General features: G+C 37.0%; 1 protein-coding gene across 1 annotated transcript in view; it reads right to left on the minus strand.

Moving 5' to 3' along the window:
• Positions 1-8,769, minus strand: part of RIT2 (Ras like without CAAX 2) — a 185,788-nt gene extending 177,019 nt beyond the window's left edge. The window contains exons 1-2 of the mRNA XM_032096914.1: positions 8,626-8,769; positions 6,826-7,011 (exon numbers count right to left, since the gene is read on the minus strand). Coding sequence (XP_031952805.1) covers positions 6,826-6,928 — 103 coding nt within the window. The 5' untranslated portion in view covers positions 6,929-7,011; positions 8,626-8,769. The remainder of the gene's footprint in view (positions 1-6,825; positions 7,012-8,625) is intronic.
• Between the last annotated feature and the right edge of the window lie 12,362 nt (positions 8,770-21,131).

Below are 21,131 nucleotides of genomic sequence, written 5' to 3' on the forward strand. Positions count from 1 at the left end.
GTTAGGATTTTTTCTCCATGGATACATAATTGTCAAGAAGCATTACCATGTGTGTCATACATGAAATCCCTATTTGTGCTTGGTCTTTGCATATTAAGTGCTTTAATTAATTAATTTTGAGTTAAATATTTTTAAATTGAATCTTAAAATTAACCCATCAGCCCAGGTACAAAAATCCAGTTCCATTATCAGTGTTTTCAATTGTTCAAAATAGTTTATTAAGAGAGTTGCACCCTTCCCAGTTAAAAATTCCCCTGTTAAAAATCACTAACTTGCCCTTTTCAAACTTCAAGCCACTGGTACACCATACGAACTAGCTTTCCTGTGTTTACTGTGTACTTTTACAAGTGTTTTGAGGTGTGTTGGATGTATTTTAATACTTTTTTTTGGTGTTTTCACTTGCATTTTGATTCCAAGGCCAAAAAAAAAAAAACACCCAGTCTAATAGCCAGCAGCTATTTTTAGCTACAGAGCCATTACTCTGCAGGCAAGCTCCATGGCAACCTGAATACCTGAATTTTAATGAAGGCATTGTAACTCCCTTATCTCAACTAATACCACCCCCCTGACAAGGATGAGCCATTGGTGGATGAGATGATCCATCAAAGGGAAAGCACCAATCGCTTTGGACCGAAGGGGCGGGCTGTGGGCGGACTAGGGGTGGAGCAAAAACTATAAAAAGGATGAAGCTGAGAGGCGGGGTCTCTTTTCCCCTTTTGCTCCCCTCTTCCAGACTAGCTGTGGGAGATGTCAGTGCTGGGTGTTAAAAGCCTAATCCTATTAAGGAGCCATTAGTAATTTTTTTTGACTTTGGACCAGCTAAAAGTCAGCCCAGCACTGCAAGTTCTTTTTGTCTACCTGAGGTCTAGTGCTGTCTCAGCCAGAAGATCTCATATCCCTACGCTCCTGGGGCATACCATCTACTGAGCCATAGGATCCCAAATTTTTATATTTTTCTGATTTCTGTAATTTTTCAATTTTTCTGTTTTCAATAAATTAATCTTTTTAAGAGTTGCCTCATTTCTCACAATGTGCTTTGATCTGCACCACTGGCAGTTCTTCTGTCTCCTCCCTTCCTTCCCCAGCCTCATGCTGCCACTTCTACACCAGGTCACAGCTAATCAGAGGTTGCAGGCAGTTCTATGAAGTGACCAAGGGAATTTATATGCCATTTTGAATGGTCAGTACCCTCACCCTTTCAGAACTGTTGCCAAGGAAGGAAGTTTGCCTGTAGTCAAAAAATCAATATTCTTTCATCCTTCCTTTTTTTGTTTCTTTTTATTTTTAAATCTGAATAAGTAGAATAATTTCCCTGAAACACCCAAGGAATTAAAAATCTGGACTACCCTTTTTTTTCAGACAGAGAATTATGAGGGAACAAGCAATTCTTTTCAGATGGCATAGAGATGTGTGTCTTTGTTAATTCGGTAGCTTAATTTCTTCTCCAGTAAAATAAAAAATGACATTTTTTGCAATTAGAGGAGAAGCAGGAAAAATTAAGACACCAAAAAACTACACTTACAATGATTTTGAGGGGGGGGAAGTGACTTGGATTGCCTTAACTGTAATCCACAGCATGCCCAAGCGCTTGAAGGGGAACTTTTTTCACCTTGACTCCTACTGAGCAGTAACTAAATCCAACACTTTCATCCTGGTGATTGGCTTTCCTCAGGATATGATAGAAGGCCAGACCCTTTTCTTTGATTCATCTACCAGGCGTTTCAGGAAAGCATAGCTGTACCTGAAAATATTCCTGGGGAAAATAAGGAACCAAATCAAAACCAACCCCTCCAATAAAAATGTCTGCTGAGGGTGTTTGATCAGTGTCTGGAGTGTGCTCTGTGACCGAGCCCTGTGATGGGGTAAGAACAGCATCAGCAGGGCCAAGTGATGCTTCTCAAGCTCAGCACTTTTGATACCAGTGGAATCTTTCCCTTTGCCCTTCATCCTTTTCAGGGGAACCTGGATCATACATTACTTTATCTCCAGGGAGTTTACAAACAGCTGGAGTGGGTCAGCTCTCCAGCACACACTCCAGGGTACTCTATTTACTGGGGACTCTTGTTATAAGGACATGCTTGAAGATAATAGGCACATAATTTGCTTTATCTAGGCAGAATAAGAGGTAAAACAGGACAGAAAAAAGGACAATTGAGTACATAAATTAAAGAAAATTGCAGATTTAATCTAATTCTTCATACTGAACTTCCCACATAACAGAGAACATAATTGTTTTCACACATTTTAGAAGTTATTGTGTACACATGATCTTGAAATTAATTGGATGAGTCACCTGCATCTGTAGAAACATAGCCTTTATGCCACACTGGCAAAAAAAAGGAAAAAAAAAAAAAAAAAGAAAAATCAAGGAAGTCAATGGGTAAGAATATCTCAAATGTCTCCCTTAGCCAGCCCAGACTGAGAATACATTTCCTCACACAGTTCCTCCAATATCCCTGAGAGAATCTTTTCTTTTCTTTTCCTCTTTCTTATTCTTTTTAAGATTGAAGCCTGGAAATACATTTCTAAATACTTTCCAATATATAATAAAACTGGAAATATATTAGTTTCACAAAAGTCTAGGGACAATTATTTTAAAATATCTTCAAATTTTGTAGGGTGGCAACAGATCAGGCAATTAGTTTGAGAAATAAATATTGAAATATGAACAATTTCTCCAAGATAAAATCTTTCTTATTAGCAAGAGAAATTAGTTAGTTTTGAAGAATTTGAAAGAGAGATTAATTAGTTTTGAAGAATTCCTCTACTCATCTGAAATGCAGCTTTCATAAGAGGGGCTAACAAGAAATTCACTTTGCATCTGTGATACACCTATGCTGTGCATAAACATGTAATTTTATTTACCTGGAATAACTGTAGATCATCTTCAGCCTTAAATAAATCATCATTAACTAGGGTTAGGAAAAAACAAACAAACAAAGAAGAACACGCTAAAAAAACATTTTTATTCGGCCAAGAAGATGCACATAAAGGTGGATTATGGTGCAATCTGATCAGCATTTGGAGATTGCTTAGGCAATAAATTTTCATCAGAGGGAGGTTTTTTATTTTATTCAGTTGCACAGGTACATCAATTTGTTCATTTTAGTAGTCACTGTGCACCCCTGGGTTATCATTGCTAATGTTTTGCAGAATGTGCTGCAGTTAAGTATTGTTATCCATGTAATTGGTTTGCTAAATATAAGGCAGCAATGGATGGTTTCAGGCTCTTTAGTGCATGGGGTTTTTTTTTTTGTAACACTGAAAACCAGAGCTAAACCCAGAGGTCTGATCTACGTCAGAAAAGGAACGTAAGAACACCTTATTTACTGAGCTCTGAAGGTATTTGTGAAATACGGGTGTCAAAACCACTAAGGTTCTTAGGGCTTGAGCTCTTTATCAGTCAACTTGAGGTAGGTTTGAGTGGTACTGACGTGGCCTGATACTTGTCATCAGAGCAGAGAAGCCCAAATGTCAGTTTCTCATTTTTAATTGAAATAGAACTATAATTAGAAATACTTCATTTTGATATGGACTATAATTGAATGAGAGTCATAGAAAATTTAGTTTACTTACTTCTGTTTAATTTGTAGCATAACTTTGGTCTGAACTTTCATCAGCCTCTACTTGATATTCTTGATGATGAACACAACATATGCAACATAATAAATTAACATATTGCTCTGAAAAACAAAAAGAATTCTGTTTTCCAGAAGCCTTAGAAGACATAACCCATTCTAGGGAATCTATACTCCACAATTAGAGTACAGAAATCAACTCCTATAAAAATGTACATCTAGCTTTGTACTTTTTAATTGGACACAACTATTCCTATTTCTTCCAAATGCTGCTGGTTTGAGGTTGTGTTTTTTCCTCCTATAAAATAGTGGCAGACCTTTTTTTTTTTTTTTTTTTTTTAATTATTATTATTTTTCCAGAATTGATTTTGTAGTGTGAGAACATTTAAGGAACAATTCTCAGACCGTTTGCAGTTTACACTTTATTACTCTGTATGTGGTGGGTGTCGGACTTGAATGCACTGAGTTCATCTTCTTTTACCAATTCCTGTGAAGCTTACACCACACTGAATAGCCCAAACAAAAGGATGTTGGCTGTCCTCCTGGACAGTCTGCCATATTGGAGCAGAGAAGTGAAGAGACAAGCTTGACTAATCCAAAGAAAATTTTTTGTAAACACCAATGCCAAAACAACATCCCTTGTTGGTCTCCTCCTCCTCATTTCACCCCTTGCATGAGTGCAACAGTAAGAGAGCAGGGGAGGGTTGGCAATACAAGATCAAAATGCCCGGGGATCTCTAGAAGTGAACTGCATCCAGGATAAAAAGAAATCTAACCTTTTTGTGACTTGGTTCCTATGGAAAATTCATTCCAAACCTGAATTATTTAATATTTGAATAAATTGAGGAGTGGAAAGGCCTTCATCCGAAAGAGGTCTCCCACTCAGTAATTTAACCCCAGCTGTTACTGTTTTTATCATGACTTTAAAGCAAAGAAGGAGGGAGAAGATGGGAAAAAAAAGGCAGGATGTTATCGATATATTAAACCGCATATCACTGATTTGTCAAAATCAAAATTGGAAATGTAACTGGTTTTTTTTTTTTTTTGTCTTTCATCCTTTTTCTACTGTGATCCATTTTTATGGTTAAATTCATAATTTCCTGGATACAGAAAATCTAGGTCACCAGGGGAAAGCAGAGCTCATCTTGTGGAATGAAAGTAGTCATTAAGGCCTTTTTCTGTTTTTCATCCAGTGTAAATTAATCCTGTTTATGTAACAGTCAGAATGAATTAATGATTTATGGAATGACATCTATTTTTACTTATCTCTATCTGAATTCTATCAGTTGAACTATCTCTCAGGATTCTATGGAAGTATTTCAGGGCCATTGCACATCAGAAGTTCATAGCCAGTAGAAGTTGAACTGCCCACCTCCTTTCTTATAAACTCTTAATAATGCTCTGTTGTTGGGGAATTTTTTTTCACCCAGAAGTTTCACTTTTGTGATAACAACAGAAAGTTTTCATTAATCTTATAGAATTTCATAAATATACACAATCCTATCTTTTCTTCTTTAGACCACACAATTTTTGTTGTTAATTATGTGGTTCTCAGCTTTGGAGATGTATCATACCTTGTGCAATCCACAGATTTAAAGGCTTTATTCTCATTAAACTACCAGCTAATGTTTCCTGAACACAGAGATTCAAATTAACTAAATTTGTGATTTCAAATCTTATCTAATAGTAATGGAAACTTGGAAATTTCCTCCATATGCACATAAAGTTTGGCTATTATGATTCATTCATGCTGTGAAAGTAGTATCATTTTTAATACTCTGTGGTGAACAAGTTTTCAAAATTACATTTTTCCTACAAACATATATTTGGGGGGGAAGAAAATTGCTGTCATCTTTTGGACACACTCAGGGAAGAAGAAAAAAAATTAAAAAAAAAAAAAAAAGAAAAAGAAAGGAAAAAAAGGAAAAAAAGAAGTGATATTTTACTGAAAGTTCCAGCTGGCACATCCTGGATACCTGCTTTTCTTTGGAAGACATAATTTGAAATTGCAGAAATTTACTCGTGAGATTGCTAATATTTTGTTCTTTCCCATTTTACATAACGATTATATAGTAACATCTGTGCAAGAATTGTTTGCTCGGTGAAACAATACTGATGGGAAATAGCTTTCACTGAAAGATATGCCACTGAAGTTGAAGCTAAATATAAGAAGAACACAAAAATTATGGATACAGAAAAAAAAATATGTTCACTCACAATTTTTAACTTTTTGCAGCTATACTTTATTTTATTGCTTGAATATAAGTAAGCTTGTTTGAGCTACACAGTTATTACAGTTTAGTGTCACAGCTATTTATCCTGAAAATTCCCTGGAATCAAGCCTGCGTGTATTATATTACATTATCCTGCTTTTTGTAATTTTGTTTCTATTTCTGTTTTTCTTTTGAATTTCCAGAAGATATAATCAAATTCTTGTTGTGTGGCCAGCTCAATATACTGACTTCTGAGACAAACTCTGCGTGTTCAGCAAAGTCTTTGTAAGAACACAGAATGCTGGTTTCAGTGAGAATAAATCAAAGCTGATAATATCTGGGAAAAAGAAAACACTGTCCAGAGAAAATAATGACTCCTCTGAAGAGATATCATTGTCAGACACTAGCATATCTTGCCAGCTATGGACAGGGATATTAAAATATGCTGCAAATCTGCCTCATAGCCTGGAGTGAGTCTCAAGCAGGCATGCTGTACCTGTCCGGACTGGAGAAGAGACTAAAAACAGCTGAGCCACAATGACACTCAGCAAAAAAAAAAAAATTTAAAAAACCCCAAAATACGTGGTAAAGAAAACAGAGTCACTGCAGGCATCCCCCACACTCTGCACTGTACAGCTGACTTTGCAGTTAGCTCTATTTCTACCTGAGCACAAGGACCATCATGCCAACAAGTTTATATCTACGCTGTCCAGCAAACCACCACCTTCACCAAGTGGGAGAGTGACACAGAAACTTGCTGTTAAACTCACAGCAGCAGTCTGAACTGCTCTCTTCCTCACACAGAGCAGACCCAAGGTCAGTTCTACACAAAATACCAATTAAAAGGCTTGCAGCACTTCAGTCTCTAACAAATTAAGCTGACTCATTGCCCCAGTCACGAACTATAGTCTTTTATCCAAGCCATGTGCCAGAGAAAGGGGAACAAAACCCCTCATTAAACAATGCCCCTGTCCTGTGAACTTTACACTCCCAATTCACCCCTTCTCCCCCAGAATATTGCTGCTGAAACTTACCGCTTTTGCCAACTCCCCCTGCTCCCAGCATCACCACCTTGTACTCTCTGGAGCCTGCTGAAGAACTGTTCGAGGAGCTGATCATTGCATTTTCTAGCTCCATCTTGCACGAGGCAGCAGAAGGGAGCAAAACAGAAGAAAAAGCAACTGGCAGGTGTTTTCTCTGATCTTAAACAACTACAAAACCTGTGTTAGGGGGAAAAAAAAAGGCAGAAAGGGAAGGTATAATGCAAGAGCTATGATTTATCAGCCTCACACTCACTGCTGTGCCTGTGTTAGCTGGAGAAGGTCTCATAGCAACCACTTTAACAGCTTCCAATAAAATTCTCTCTCTGCCCCCTCCCAGCTCTGTATCGTTCTCTGTTTCCCTTCCTGGACAGCAGCAGTTTTGTGAGTCTCAAGAGGTCTGATACCTCTGGGGTTGCAGTGTCATTGAACAAATAGATCAGATACTCCAGCAAAATAAAATAGATCAAATTTCTTAATTATGAAACTCGTTTATTCTACATAGTATTTGCTTGAATCTTAATGATAAAACAAACCAGACAACCTTCTTTTCACCTTGGAGTTAAATATGCATCTTATGTTTATCAAGTCTGGTAGTTTTACACTTAATACCATTACAAGTGAAACAAGTAACAACTTTTAAGAGCCTTTATTCTTCTCTATTCTTTGGGATGCTTACTGCAAAGACAAAAGTTTTCTAAGGCTAGATTTGTCCCCAGATCAATACTCATTTTAGTTCACTTTGCATCAATTATTTGCAGAAATAAACCAGATACTTTGGGAAAAAAAAATGGTACTTTGTTTTTTCCCATCTTTTTCCACGCACTGTTTCTGAAGGAGACAGGGACTGAGGGAGACAGGGACTGAGGGAAGGGGGAAATATTTATTCATCCAGAAAAGATGCAAGGAAGAAAACCAAATTTTTAAAAGTATTTAGTACTGATATCAAGTGATTTATCTTACCAAGCTAGTGAACAAATTCAGTGTGAAAATCTCACACAGAAATTATTCAGTGAAAACTTACAACAAAACATGGCAGCTCTTCATCAGTTTCTGATTTTTTCTTTAAAATATCTGGTCCATTTAAAAAACATGATAAGTAATAAGATACTTGCCCAGCCTTAACTGTTATTCAATATTTTTGGGGACCAAAAATAATCTACCACAAAAAGAGTGGAGAGCAAAACTTGTTTTTCTTTGGAAAGTGCTGGGCTTTCGTGACTGATGTAACTATTAAGGAGACATGGAAATGGAAGCAGGACAAGCAACTAATAAAGTATTTTGGAAGTCAGACACCTTCATCTGTCCACTCTTCGATATATTTCACAGAGAGTAAACATACGGTATTACTTAGGAATACTTTCGAATTAAAAGTTGAAAGAGAGAGGAAGAAAATCATAGACTGATGAAGGACATGATTTAAAGAAACTTAAGGAGACAAAAAGGTGTAGGAGATCACATATAGTTTAGAAAGGTAGCTTGGTGGGCAAAGAAAATATGAAAAACAGACACCTGGATATGATTATAGTAATAACTAGAATGGAGGTGAATAGAACATGAATACTCATTTTCCCTCCTAATAAAAACTTAGGGCACAGTGGATGGAACAGAAAGTATGCCAGTTCAAAAAAACTCAATATTTAGAAACGTAGCAACTAAGTTAGGAAAATTTTTGATGCTTGGAATTGTGGACAGTATAATTGATCTTGTAATGAAAAATAATTTAAATACTGAGTAATGCAAAATCCTTCATGGACTACTAAAACCACCATCTCTTGCTTAAGGAATACTCACATGAACAGGTCCTGGGAAAACACTGAGAAATCCAAGTATGATGTCTGTTTTCAGCTACACAGCAAAAGAGGAGAGAGGGAGAGTCACTGTGTTCTGAGAAGTCCTCCAGAGTCAGGATCTGCCACTGTCCTGGGGGACTTCTGAGCCAACCCTGCTACGAGCAGCTCTGTAGTGTCAGGGCAGGGTGCCTGTATTTATGTCTGGATGGAAACCTCAGAACTCAGAAGGGTTTGTTCATCAGGGCATAAAATAGGACGTAAACAGGAAATGCTGCATATAATAATATGGTAACTAAATATTGAATTTCAGCAGGAACAGACAGGTAGGCCAGTTAATCCCAGCTGTGATTAGAATTTAATTTTCATTAAAACCATTCTCTTGTGTTCATTATTGATACAGTAGATAAAACTAATAATGATATCAAAACCACTGCTTAGAACAGCTGGATTTTTCTGGTAATCTCCCATCAACACAGCAACCTTCTCCTGGAGAGCTTTTGTTCCCATACCTGCCAGCAACATTTGTCTGACATTAAAATGTCAGGAAAGTGAGTGGCTGCAGGAATGACATAAAAGCCAACCTAAGCAAAATATATTTATATATAAAAATATTAGTGAACATAATGTATACGTGATAGACAAGAATTAGTCCAATTTTTTTTTTTTTCCAGCTGTTGTGTTTGTCATAGAAAAGTGGCAAGTCTGTTTTTTCTTTTGTTTAGAGCTGGAATGTGGGGAAGGAGTTTATGAAATGGAAGAGGATACAAAAGGGAATTATATTAGAGGAGGAAGATGAGTAAGACAACCAAACAGAAAGCCACTTCCTTATCTTTTAAGACAAACAAGAAAAATACTGACAGCATTTTCTGTCTGAAAGAGCAGAATTAAGTGCTTGTTGATGAGGATTAAATACTTAAAATCTTGCTTTAAAGATACACTCATGTTTATCTAACTTCAGCAGTTTATTAAGTATTATTACAGTATAGTAATAAACATTGGACAGACATATCCTCCCAAATTTCAGAGATTTGTCCATAGCTTGAAAAGGTGATACTGCATTCCAATTCATAACACAGGACTTGTGCTAATTGGTTTTCATCATAACTTCCTATTGACAAACAGCCTTCTCTGTACTAATTTCACTCAATTCAGTAGTGGAGGAGAAGTATTTAGCTTTATTCCCATTTACAATAACATCAATTAGTCTTCCTTCTCCCAACAGAGCAGTAAAGTACAAGGGTTTACTTTCAGTCTGCTGCTAATAAAAATTAATACTGAGATGATTTGAAATTACTTGGCTTGAAACACTTATTAATATAGGGAAAAAAATCACCAACATAAATATTTTACAGATAAAAGGAACAAACTGCACTAAATACAGCTATTTAACCTGAGATACTGGAGTTTTTACGGTGTGTGACATCCCACAGCAAATTCCAACCATCTATTTTATCTCTGCCTCACTGCTTTAAAGACACATTTATCACTATGTAAATTCATAGAAAGCTTAGGCAAAAAAAGGATAACAGCAAAGGTTGGAAAAAAGCTTGAAGTACAACTTATAATGAATCATTTATTTAAGAAATTTGGTTCTATTGCTCTTTATATATTGCTTATGACTTTATGGCAATTCTCCTGATTTTTCTTCTTCTCTTTTTTTTTTAATTTTCTATTAAAACCCACTGTAAAATAGAACAAGAAATTAAACCAGTATTCAGAATCTAGCAACTGCTTTGTTTGAATTCCTATGTTGTTGGTTAAGGCTGAAAAGATCTTTAAGGATGTTTAGGTCTTAAAAAAAAGAACATAGAGGTATCTTAGAAGAGATGTAGACAAGATTTTTTCTAGAGAAAATGCCATTAGAAAACACATATCATTCATCCTACATCCCCACTTGCTCTGGGGCTGTTGAATAAAATAATGGGATGTTAATGCAACATGTAAGTGTTCTGAAATTGTTTCCTAGAGCACTTTATGTTGAGAAGATTTTATCAATTAACCTGGATAAATATTCTTTTCATTAGGCAGGGAGCTCATGAGTTTAAAAACTTGAATAGCAAGCAAAATGCAAATATTGACTGATTTGTGCTCCATTAAGTGATGGGTTAAAGGCATATGAACCACCTAATAATAACTGAATATGCATGAGCCCAGTGAGGTCCATGCCATTATGGAAACACTGACCAATCTTTTGTCCCTCATGTTTACATATTAGATACAGCAGAGGGAGGAAATGTAAAAAAACATTCTTCAAAAAAGGCATATAAGGCCAACTTGCTGAATTGCTGAAGTGCTGCTCTGACAAGAAAGAGTGCTAATGCAGAAATCATTGCACAGCACTGGAGAACTGATTCAACCTGCTCCTGAGGAAAAAATACATTCGGCACACTAGCTTAACTTGATCAATTCTGACAAAAGCTGCTAGCATAATACCGTAATTGCTTGGGGACCTAAAAAAAATTCTAAACTTAAATTTTACATTAGTGTGTTTAATATATTCAGTCTCAAATATGCTGAATACTTCTGAATCATGTTGCTAAGGGACCTCCAACACACTACAGAAGCATCTCTGTGTTTTTGGAATTCAGATTCCTACTAGAAATACCCAGCGGTTCAATCACCCACCTACCACAATCACGCTGACTTCCTTCAATAATCCCCATCCCTTTTCTATTCTGCAAATTACTCATCTGTGGGATGACTCATTGTGTCACACATAGTGCAGTTGATTGGACACTTGACAGCCTCACACCTTGAAGCTGGCTCCTCAGCTGTTTAACATATGCCTCTTGTTCTGAAGTTCCTGTTGCCATCCCTCGTGTCAGGCAAAATAGTGTCCCCTGCCCCTGCTGAAATGCATTTTAATCTAATCTTATCAGTATGTCTTGAAGGAAAAGCAAATGCAAGAAGGAAAGATGCAAGATTGACTATCAACAAAAAATGTGAAATTACTTCGGAGTCCAGAGAGTAAAGAGGCATTTTGGTTTTGGTCTTGTCAAAGAAAGGTTTGTCACGAAAAACAGCTCCCCTTTGGTAATCCCAGATCAAACAACACAACTAATACTGTGCCTGCTGTACAAAGGTTTGAGAAATAGGGGCAGTTTGTCACATTCTCAAGAGCACTCATATAACATTAACTTTAAAATTCCTACAAGTGATTACTCTAACTCCATACAGAACAGAAACATTGAAGGTCATGTCTTAGACTATTTCAAAGGGAAAAGCTATTTTCTCTGGGTTTCCAATAAAGTTTTACAAATGATTTATGATCCTAACTGTCTAGAAATACTAATGATTTGGGGCCATTTATGGATTTCTGTTGAATTTTAATTACACCCACAGATAATGCTTCTATACTTTCAAATGCAAGACTGATATTCAAAATGCGAAAATCTTAGAGATCCTAAAGCCTTACTCCATATGAACATGCTTTCTGTGAGAATGACTGTAAGTTTATTTTAAATTGATTCACCTTCCAGTTCTTTTGTTAGGTAGGAAAATTATAAACATGAATATAATAAGAAATACCATATAAATAGAATTAGAAGAGCTCTGAAGAGGTCATCTTTTTCATCCTTGCCCCACGCCACAAATCCATGCAAGTAAATCGAACTATATTTACTTAGCCTTACATTAAAGTCTTCCAGAGTGAGAAATTACTCAGTTTCCGAAATACGTTGCCTCACTATCCCATTAGAAACGTCTCTGAAACCCAAATATCCTTATTACACAATAAGATTATCGCCTTTCATCCTATTTACTGCAGCTATTATGAAAAGATGTAGTGAACATACCAAGCACATATTTAAATATCTGGCTAGTGAATCAAAGGAACATTGTAAGTATGGAGAATGTTGTTCTTCTCAGCATTGCTGTCTCTGTTTTTTCTTTCAAGCTTCCTATTTTTCACTGGAAAGATTATTCTATCAATTCTCATCCACAGGTCATTTTATGCTTCTTGTGTTCCCAAGGACTCTCCCCTGCTTGTCTTGAAGTGTTGTTCCCAAATCTGTCCACATTATTGTTTCAAGATTTCATACAATATGGATTTATACTTACTACCAGTGCATGTCAAGCCTAATATAGTCACAATACACACAGGCAATCAAAATTAAGACACTTTTTTTCATTTATTTTCTGATCTATATTTGAATACTCTCAGGGACAGATCACAATCTACTGGTATTGTCATAATTTCTGACTTTAAATGTTTTGTCACTCTGTTCCTTTTCAAGTCATCCTTGTAATATTGGTTTCTAGAAAAAAAGATGATTCTTTCAATTTCAATTTTGACTACTTAAAAAAAAAAATAAAAAACACTTTTCATTTCAGTTGTTACCTGAAAATTTATAGATGATGATAATGCCTGCATCCCCAAAGTCCTTCTACTTGAAAACAATTTCCTGAACTTCACTTTAAGCATGTGAATTTTCTCTCTGAACCATGTCAAATAGTGTATCAGTAAAAAAACAAAAGAAACAAAAAAAAAAGGATATAAAGGAGTAGATAGACTCTTGAATGTCATCTTTGATTAGTCATTCATATGCTTCACTGTCAATACTGAGTTAACCTAAGACTAGCTTTAGCTTCACCAGGGAAACACCAAACAGAATAAATTTTAATTTCTCTGCCTTAAACTTTTCTAGCATCATAGATTATTTTCCATTATGAAATTGTTTTTTTCTAGAAATCAAGTTGTTTATTGGTATTCTGCTGGTTGAACAGAAGGGAGTACTTTAGTCCTTAAATCTGTTGTAATTAAAAATAATCAGAATTAAGTGTATAATTTTGCTCAACAATGGTAAGAAAACAAAGCCATTTCCTTTAAAACCATTAGTGAAATATTTTGTGGAGTAGATTCAGGGGTTTGGCTAGGTAAATCTCTCACATTATTTCCCATGTTGAATAGAGAAACATTTAGCAACCTTTAGAGTAACAAGTGTCTTGGACACATCTGCATGATGAACAGTTATTTGCAAGAAATAACACAAAAATGAATAAAATATAATGCTGTCAGAACAGTAATCTCCTCTTGACTAAAAATTTCTGTTGCATTCTGTGTATATCTGTGCTTGATTTCCAATCAAATGACTTACCTGGACAGCTTTCAATCTCTTTAAAATAACCAATTTCATATGTAAAACAGCACTGGAAACACTGGGAAACCTGTATGAAAGATATCAGTATGTTTTAGAAACCTGAAGTAAACTCTCTCATTTAAACACTGCCAAATGGATTACGAGCTAGACAAGTATGCAAGTGCATTTATTTGGAAATTTCCTACAGAGCTGTGTTGTAAAAGATTACAAATATCCCACTTGTCACTCCCACTGCAATCGATTTGAGATCTGCTGCTACCAAAGACACCAGACACTGCAGTCTGTCACTAGTTAGTCTGTTAATCAGTTTAAAGATGCTATTCTTACAAAATATTGTAAGATCAATAAGCTTATGTGTTAGGAAAAGTGCTAATCTAACCTCTGTACAGCATGAAGGGCAAAGCAGTGCAGTAATTTTATAATGTTGTTAATTAACCACGATTGAAAAATCCATCACTGTAGGCTTTGTTGTATCATTAATTGTTTGACCATATTGCTTTAGCATAAAAACAGCAGCACAAAAAAAACCCCAAAAAACAACAAAATCGGAATCCTGGTTCTTTGCACTGAAAAGCTTAATATGCCTTACTGGAGTCAAATTTGTCAAAGAATCCTACAAGGCAATATTGTGTATCAGATTAACATTGTATTTCCATGCTTTAGAACCAGTTTTCATATCAAGTGTAGTTTTCATTGTTCTGAAAAGAAATAATTTCCAAAATTCTTTAAATCTCAGAGTTTTGGGCTTAAGAACCATATTTCTCTGTAAAAAAATAAATACATAGTATGTACTCATCTTGATTTCAAGTGCAATTAAAATGCTAACAAATACACCCACCTTCCAAATTTGACTCTATTATGTCCACAAATATCTGCTGAGATATTTTATTTCTAAAGATTATTAAATTCGTAGTCAAATGTCTTCATATGTATAAACTCATACACTATAACATATTAATTCACAATAAAACTTAAACAGCACATTTTAAAACATAGCTTAAAAAACCACATTTTAAAATACGACTTAAACTAACTACCCTGCAACCTTGCTTCCAAACCTGCACTCCACTGATGTGAAGTTTCACCATTTTCTAATTGGTTATACTGTTCTAGGGCTCCAGGAGGTGTGAATTATATCATTTAGCTTTAATTTGCTGCCCATAAGAAAAAAAGTAGTAAAAACAAATTTTCTTATTAAAATCTTATGATTTTCTTATGACAAACAAGCAAACAAACAGACAAACTCAAACAGTAGGCACATCTGGTCAGCTCTCAAGTCCAAGATATTTTTTCCTACCATAGGATCAGGCTCAGAGTTCTGCCACAAAAAGCCCTGAGGCTCAGAACACCTGTGTTAGACTCAAGTTTGCAGTGCAACATAATTTTGTATGTGGCTATAAGACAGTTTTTGTTACTTTTTGCAGTCTCTGGATGCTGATGTATCTGCAAGGCATAAGCACATGAATAGGGGTAGACTACAGAATTTATTCTCCTTAGTTTTGCTGTGGCTGTTTGCTGATGGAGCTTGGCAGTATAACAAAAGGAAAAGGCTGAGACAATAATGGATCTTTAATAGGAAGGAGCACACAAATACCATGTTAGGCAGAGGCCAACAAAGAGATCAAATGAATTATGTTCCTCCTATTAACTATAAACCGTAAAGTATTCTTGGATAGTGGCAAGCAGCCAAGCTCCTGATACACACCAGATGAAAGACACAGCTCTTCCAGGACCTTAAGCTGATTTCAGGAATCCTTTATTAGCTGAGCACCATCTTAGGGCAGCCCCTGTAATATCCTTATTTTACAAATATTGAGTCCGGGTTTTGTTTCTATTTTCTATATTTATCATCTAATCTTTGGGACAAGAAGTATAAAAAAATTTAATTTTGAAAATCAAACTCTCATTCTTAATTTGACTATTTTCTGTGATATCCTTTACTTCCACATGGATTTAATTAGAATTTTGGGTGTATTTCATATGAATCCAAACTTTATTTTGGATCTTATCTTTGCAGAAAGATCTTTCAGGTCCTCAAGTCTGTCTTTTCATTCACACTTTAAATGACTTTAAAACTTGCACCTTCTAATAGTATTAGAATTAACTGCCCCTCTCTACCACCATACTTGGAAATGTCCTTCTCTTTCTGCTTTGCAGTATGCCTTCACTTTTTTCTGAAAGTTCTTCAAAAATATACTAACATTTCTTTTTCCTCAAACAGCTTCTAATTATACTGCTTAAGGTTTTAGTAGAACATTTAAGTGGGGCTGACCCTGTCGAGGTGCCTCTCACTCCCTTTCTCACCTGGACGTGGGAGAGAAAGAATAAAAACAATTCATGAATTGAGATAGGACAGGGAGAGATCAAAAATCGATTACTGAGATGGGCAAAACTCACTCAGTTTGGGAATATGTACTCAATGTATTACTAACAGAATAAGAGCAGGATAATGAGTAATAAAATAAATCCTAAAAACACCCTCTCCCCACCTCTTCCCAGGCTCTTCCTCCTCCCCCAGGAGACCAGAGAGACAAGGAATAGGGGTTATGATCAGCTCATCACACGTTGTTCCTGCTGCTGCTCAAGGAGAGGAGCTGGAGTCCTTCCCCTGCTCCAGTGCGAGGTCCTTCCCACAGCAGACAGTTCCCCATGAACTTTTCCAGAGTGAGTCCATCCCAGCAGCAGCAGTTATCCACAAGCTGCTCCAAAGTGGGTGACTTCTCCACAGGGTCAGTCCTTCAGGAACAGGCTGCTCCAGTGTCCCCCATGGGGTCACAAATCCTGCCAGCAAACCTGTTCTGGCCTGGGCTCTTCTCTCTACAGGTCTTTCCAGGATCCTGCTCCAGCATAGGCTTTCCATGGGGTCACAGTCTCCTCTGGGCTTCCCCCTGCTCCAGCCTGGGCTCCTCCAGGGGTTTCAGGTGGATCTCTGCTCCCCTGTGCCCTCCCTGGGCTGCAGGGGCACAGCTGCCTCACCATGGGCTGCTCCAGGCGCTGCAGGGGAATCTGAGCTCCAGAGCCTGGAGCAGCTCCTGCCCCTCCTTCTGCACTGCCCTGGGTGTCTGCAGGGCTGCTCCTCTCACACGTTCTCACTCCTCTCTTCCCTGGCTGCAATTAAATCTGTGCAATAACTTTTTTTTCTTCCCTTCTCATATCTGTTATCCCAGAGGTGTTACCACCATCACTGATGGGCTTGTCCTTGGCCAGCAGGTTCCGTCCTGGATCCAGCTGGCATTGGCTCTGCAGGACATAAGGGAATCTTCCAGCAATTTCTCACAGAAGCCTTCCCTGTAGCCCCTGACATCCCCCTCCCCCCCACCAAAGCCTGGCCATACAAACCCAAAACAAGCATTTACACCTCAGTAACACTACAGTAACCCTTGCTCTCATCTAAATGCCTGCTCTTGGATCTGTGTTGCCAAAAAATCTCTCTCAGTATCTTAGCTACCAGATGAGCAGCAGACTATGGCTTTGATATAACTGGTGCCTGACAGTTGTCAAAATTCTTCACAGCATTTAAACCCCTCACGCTCCAGAAAGATTATGAGATACATTGCCTTTAAAAGGAAAATCTGCATAATTATGTGAATTTAAAATGAGAAGTTTACTTCTGTTTCCTTTTTTTGTCTTTTTTTTTTTTACAGAGAAGTGAAAAAGGCAACTTCTTTAATACCACACCACTCTATTTGATTATCCTGAAAACAGATTATCCTTTGCCCTGAAGAGAATATTCTCACATTCTTTATTAAATCAGCTCCTCTTTTGAGCTGAAGACCATAGCTATGTCTTACTTTTTTTACATAAAGGAGTAGATGTTCTGTTCTTTCAGCAGGCAGCCTAGTTCCAAGTTTGTCTGAAGTAAATGGTGTCTAGATTTATCATGCATCTCATTAAATACAGTTAAATTCTTCCATGTATTAAATGATATTTCTTTGTGAAATACTGACTTGGAAAAATTCTGCAAGTTAGCAAAAACTAAAAAGAGAAGGAGTGCAAAAGACCATGATAAGGATTCATTGACTGTAAAGATGGATTTGAGAGACTGCAAATATGGTTACAGGTAACTAAGAAAGATTATTTCTTTACAGTTATGGTTATTGCTCCATAACAAGTGACATAGCTTAGCAATTTTTAAATTATCTTTAAACACTTCTTTTAATTTGGTTATTAGTAGCATCTCTGTGGTTATGTAGAACATGTCCCTGACAATGGCTGTATTATCAAACAATAATGAGTGAAAGCATGTTTGATGATTGTTTTGTATCATATTAATTTTAACTCACAGTAATGAAGAATCTTCTAAAAAAATGCATCACCACAAATTTGGCCTTGATTTTTTAAACATCTTCACTCTCCCAACTTTTTAGTGAAAAAGATAACTTCTCTGACCCATTTCTTGGAATCTTCAGTGGAACTTTAACACTTACTGCTGCAGAATGTCACTGCTGCTGAGTGCTGAATGTTCACCAGCTCTTTTTTTTAATATATTTTTCATTATTTGTGTTCAATGTCAGCATTCATTTCTCTGAAAAACAAAAATGACAGTATCATCTCATTTAAATCTTCCTGTAAATCCTATTCAAACAGGTGCTACAGAACTTTATTCTAAAAAAAAAGAAATTTTAATGGCCAGGTTTGCATAGAGAGTTGAGAAAGGCCTTCAGAGCAAGTTCTTGCCCTGAGCCCTCAGAATCCTGGAGGAAACATTCCCAAAGCAAATCTGGAATACTGACTTTGCCAGCCTGAATTTCTTTCTCTCCTCATGTATATGCAATAGCGATTCATCTGGCAGGTATGGGCCATGAACCATGCTAAAGAATCCTCCAATTGCAGCAGAAATGCACTATAATGAGTCCCATAAAAATCACTAAGTCTGACATTGGAAAGACATTGGGAATATTAAAATTGAGATTCAGGTGTCTGGAGAGCATGGGTGCACATTACCATACATTTCCCTAAGCCTGTAAACTATTCTTGTCCTGCTGCAATTTGCACAGTGCAGCAATTAATTATGGATTATTTTTATAGGATAATGGTGAGCATAATCAGTCAAATTTAATTGACAGCCCACTGGAACTTAAGGAGATTTGATTTTTTTAGAGTTTTGAATTTTTGGAAACCTCAAATTAAAGGCAGACAATTAAGACTGATACTGTCAAAGACTGTCCAATTAATCACAATTTGTTTACCAGTGCACACATCCTGTTGTACCAAATACAGTAATGTCAAATAGATATTTTCTTGCCACATTTTATTTTAAAGGTGGGCTTTCATTTTCTTTCCTATTCCTCTGGCAATATCAGTAATACCTTATGACTTACCATGTTTTTTAATTCATGTATAATTCTACAGCTATTAATATTTTTTAATGTATTTTATGTGGATAATATATATAATAATTATAAATTTCTTTGAGAAATATTTCTAACATTTCATGAACAGAATCTTATCCAGCTCATGACTGAAATTACATGTTTATTTCATCTACTACCCCTTTATTTGTTTGCACATAAGTCACAGAAACATGTAATAGAAGAATACCTGATAATTTGCCTGTTCCTTATTGCTTCCCCAAATCTTTGGCAGGATTAGTCAGTCACACAGACTGCAGTTATAAATGTTCAGATTTTCTTCTTTTTTTTTTTTTCCTGGACTTTGTATTTGGTTTATGGGAGATAAGAATAATCATAAACTGGGCAAACTGAAGTGCAGTCTGAATTGTGCAGCTCTTCAAACCACATGGGCTTCTCCCATCTACCTCCTCATGCTCAAATTGATAAATAGTAAAAGATAACAAAAGTCTGATGATTTCATCAGCTCCAGAACAATCACTGGCATCACACTGCTTCCTCAAAATCATTCATAACCACAGGAGACTTTCGCATTGATGTTATCCCATTACACCCTTTGACAGTGTTATTATGTGAGGGCTGTGTCTGTTTGTGCTTCTGTGTTCATGCACATATCCCTAGCGTGCAAAAAAGATGAAAATGGTTCCTCAAGGTATTTTCTTAACTAGATACAAGTTTTCTGAAAAGGTATTGTACTTTTGAGAATGCTAATTCCTCTGAATGTTTATTTTTACCCAAACTGAAATAATTCTTTATTTACAATGGTCAGGTTTGAATGACACCTGTATTATGAACATCACACCACTCTGAATTTCTGTTATTTTTCCCTTTGCCACTCTGACTGGAATGAAGAGAAGGAGGAGGGCAACAAAGATGATGAAAGGGCTGGAATGAATGTCTGTGGTGAGTGACTGAGGGCTGTGGACTTGTCTAGAGTGGAAAAAAGGGGGCTGAGGTGAGATCTCGTTGCTCCTTGCAGCTTCCTGAGGAGGGGAAGTGGAGAGGGAGATGTTGAGTTCTTCTTCCTGTGACATAACACATGGGAACAGATTAAAGCTGGACATGGGGAGATTTAGCTCGGACATCAGGAGACATTTCTTCAAGATGGTGGTCAAACACTGGGACAGGCTGCCTAGAGAAGCGGTCCATGTGCCAAACCTGTCAGTGTTTAAGGGCGTTTGGACAATACCCTTAACTACATGCTTTAACTTTTGGTCAGCCCTGAACTGGTCAGACAGCAGGACTGGATGACCACTGTAGGTTACTAACAACTGAAATTGTCTTTTCTATTCTAAAGTCTTTAAAGGTGAAGCCACACTAAAGTGTTGGTTTGGACAAGGAATGTGTTTTTGAGTAAAATTTCCTGACCAGCCTCAGTGACACATTAGTAAGGATTTTTGGAGTGATTAATTCTGCAGATCCATTCTCTTGGGACACACACTCATTAGCAGTGTTGCTGCCTAATGTCACTTCTGCCTGCTGAGAAACAAGGAGTAGGGAAGGCCATGGAAGTGCAGTGAGTTTTCTGAAGGTAAGCAATAATTGGTAGTTTGGGTTTGTTGTTTTTTCCTCACTGCAACCTTTGCATTATCTGACTTCATAAATTTCAAAGAACTAGCAGAGTCAAATATTGAACAAAACAGGAAAAAATATTGAGATGAAACTGAGTCTATGTGTAGGAATGTCAGTTTTGGGTACAAGAGCTTCACCAGGGCTTTGCAAAGTGTTGATATGTTGCAGTGGGGATACTGCAACACGCATATACCAAACCAGGAGTCCCGTGGAAAGGAAATATATATAGACAGACAGATTCCTGATAGCTGTTTCAGAGATGTTTATTTCTCCAGCCGCATGGCCGGGGCTCAGCGGAGGAACTGTTCCAGTCACGGGACCAAGGGTCCTTCTGCCCGCGCAGGGAACACAAACCAACCAATGGGAACGAGGCTGAGCAGGGGCAGGGAAGCCCCGTGTCTGTGCCCTCAGGGCCCCTCTCCCAGGGCTACACGGCGGGGGAGGAGACCCCAACATTGATAAAGGTATACTTCCATCTCCAGAAA

Source organism: Corvus moneduloides, chromosome Z (assembly GCF_009650955.1).
Source record: "Corvus moneduloides isolate bCorMon1 chromosome Z, bCorMon1.pri, whole genome shotgun sequence".
Classification (NCBI taxonomy): domain Eukaryota; kingdom Metazoa; phylum Chordata; class Aves; order Passeriformes; family Corvidae; genus Corvus; species Corvus moneduloides.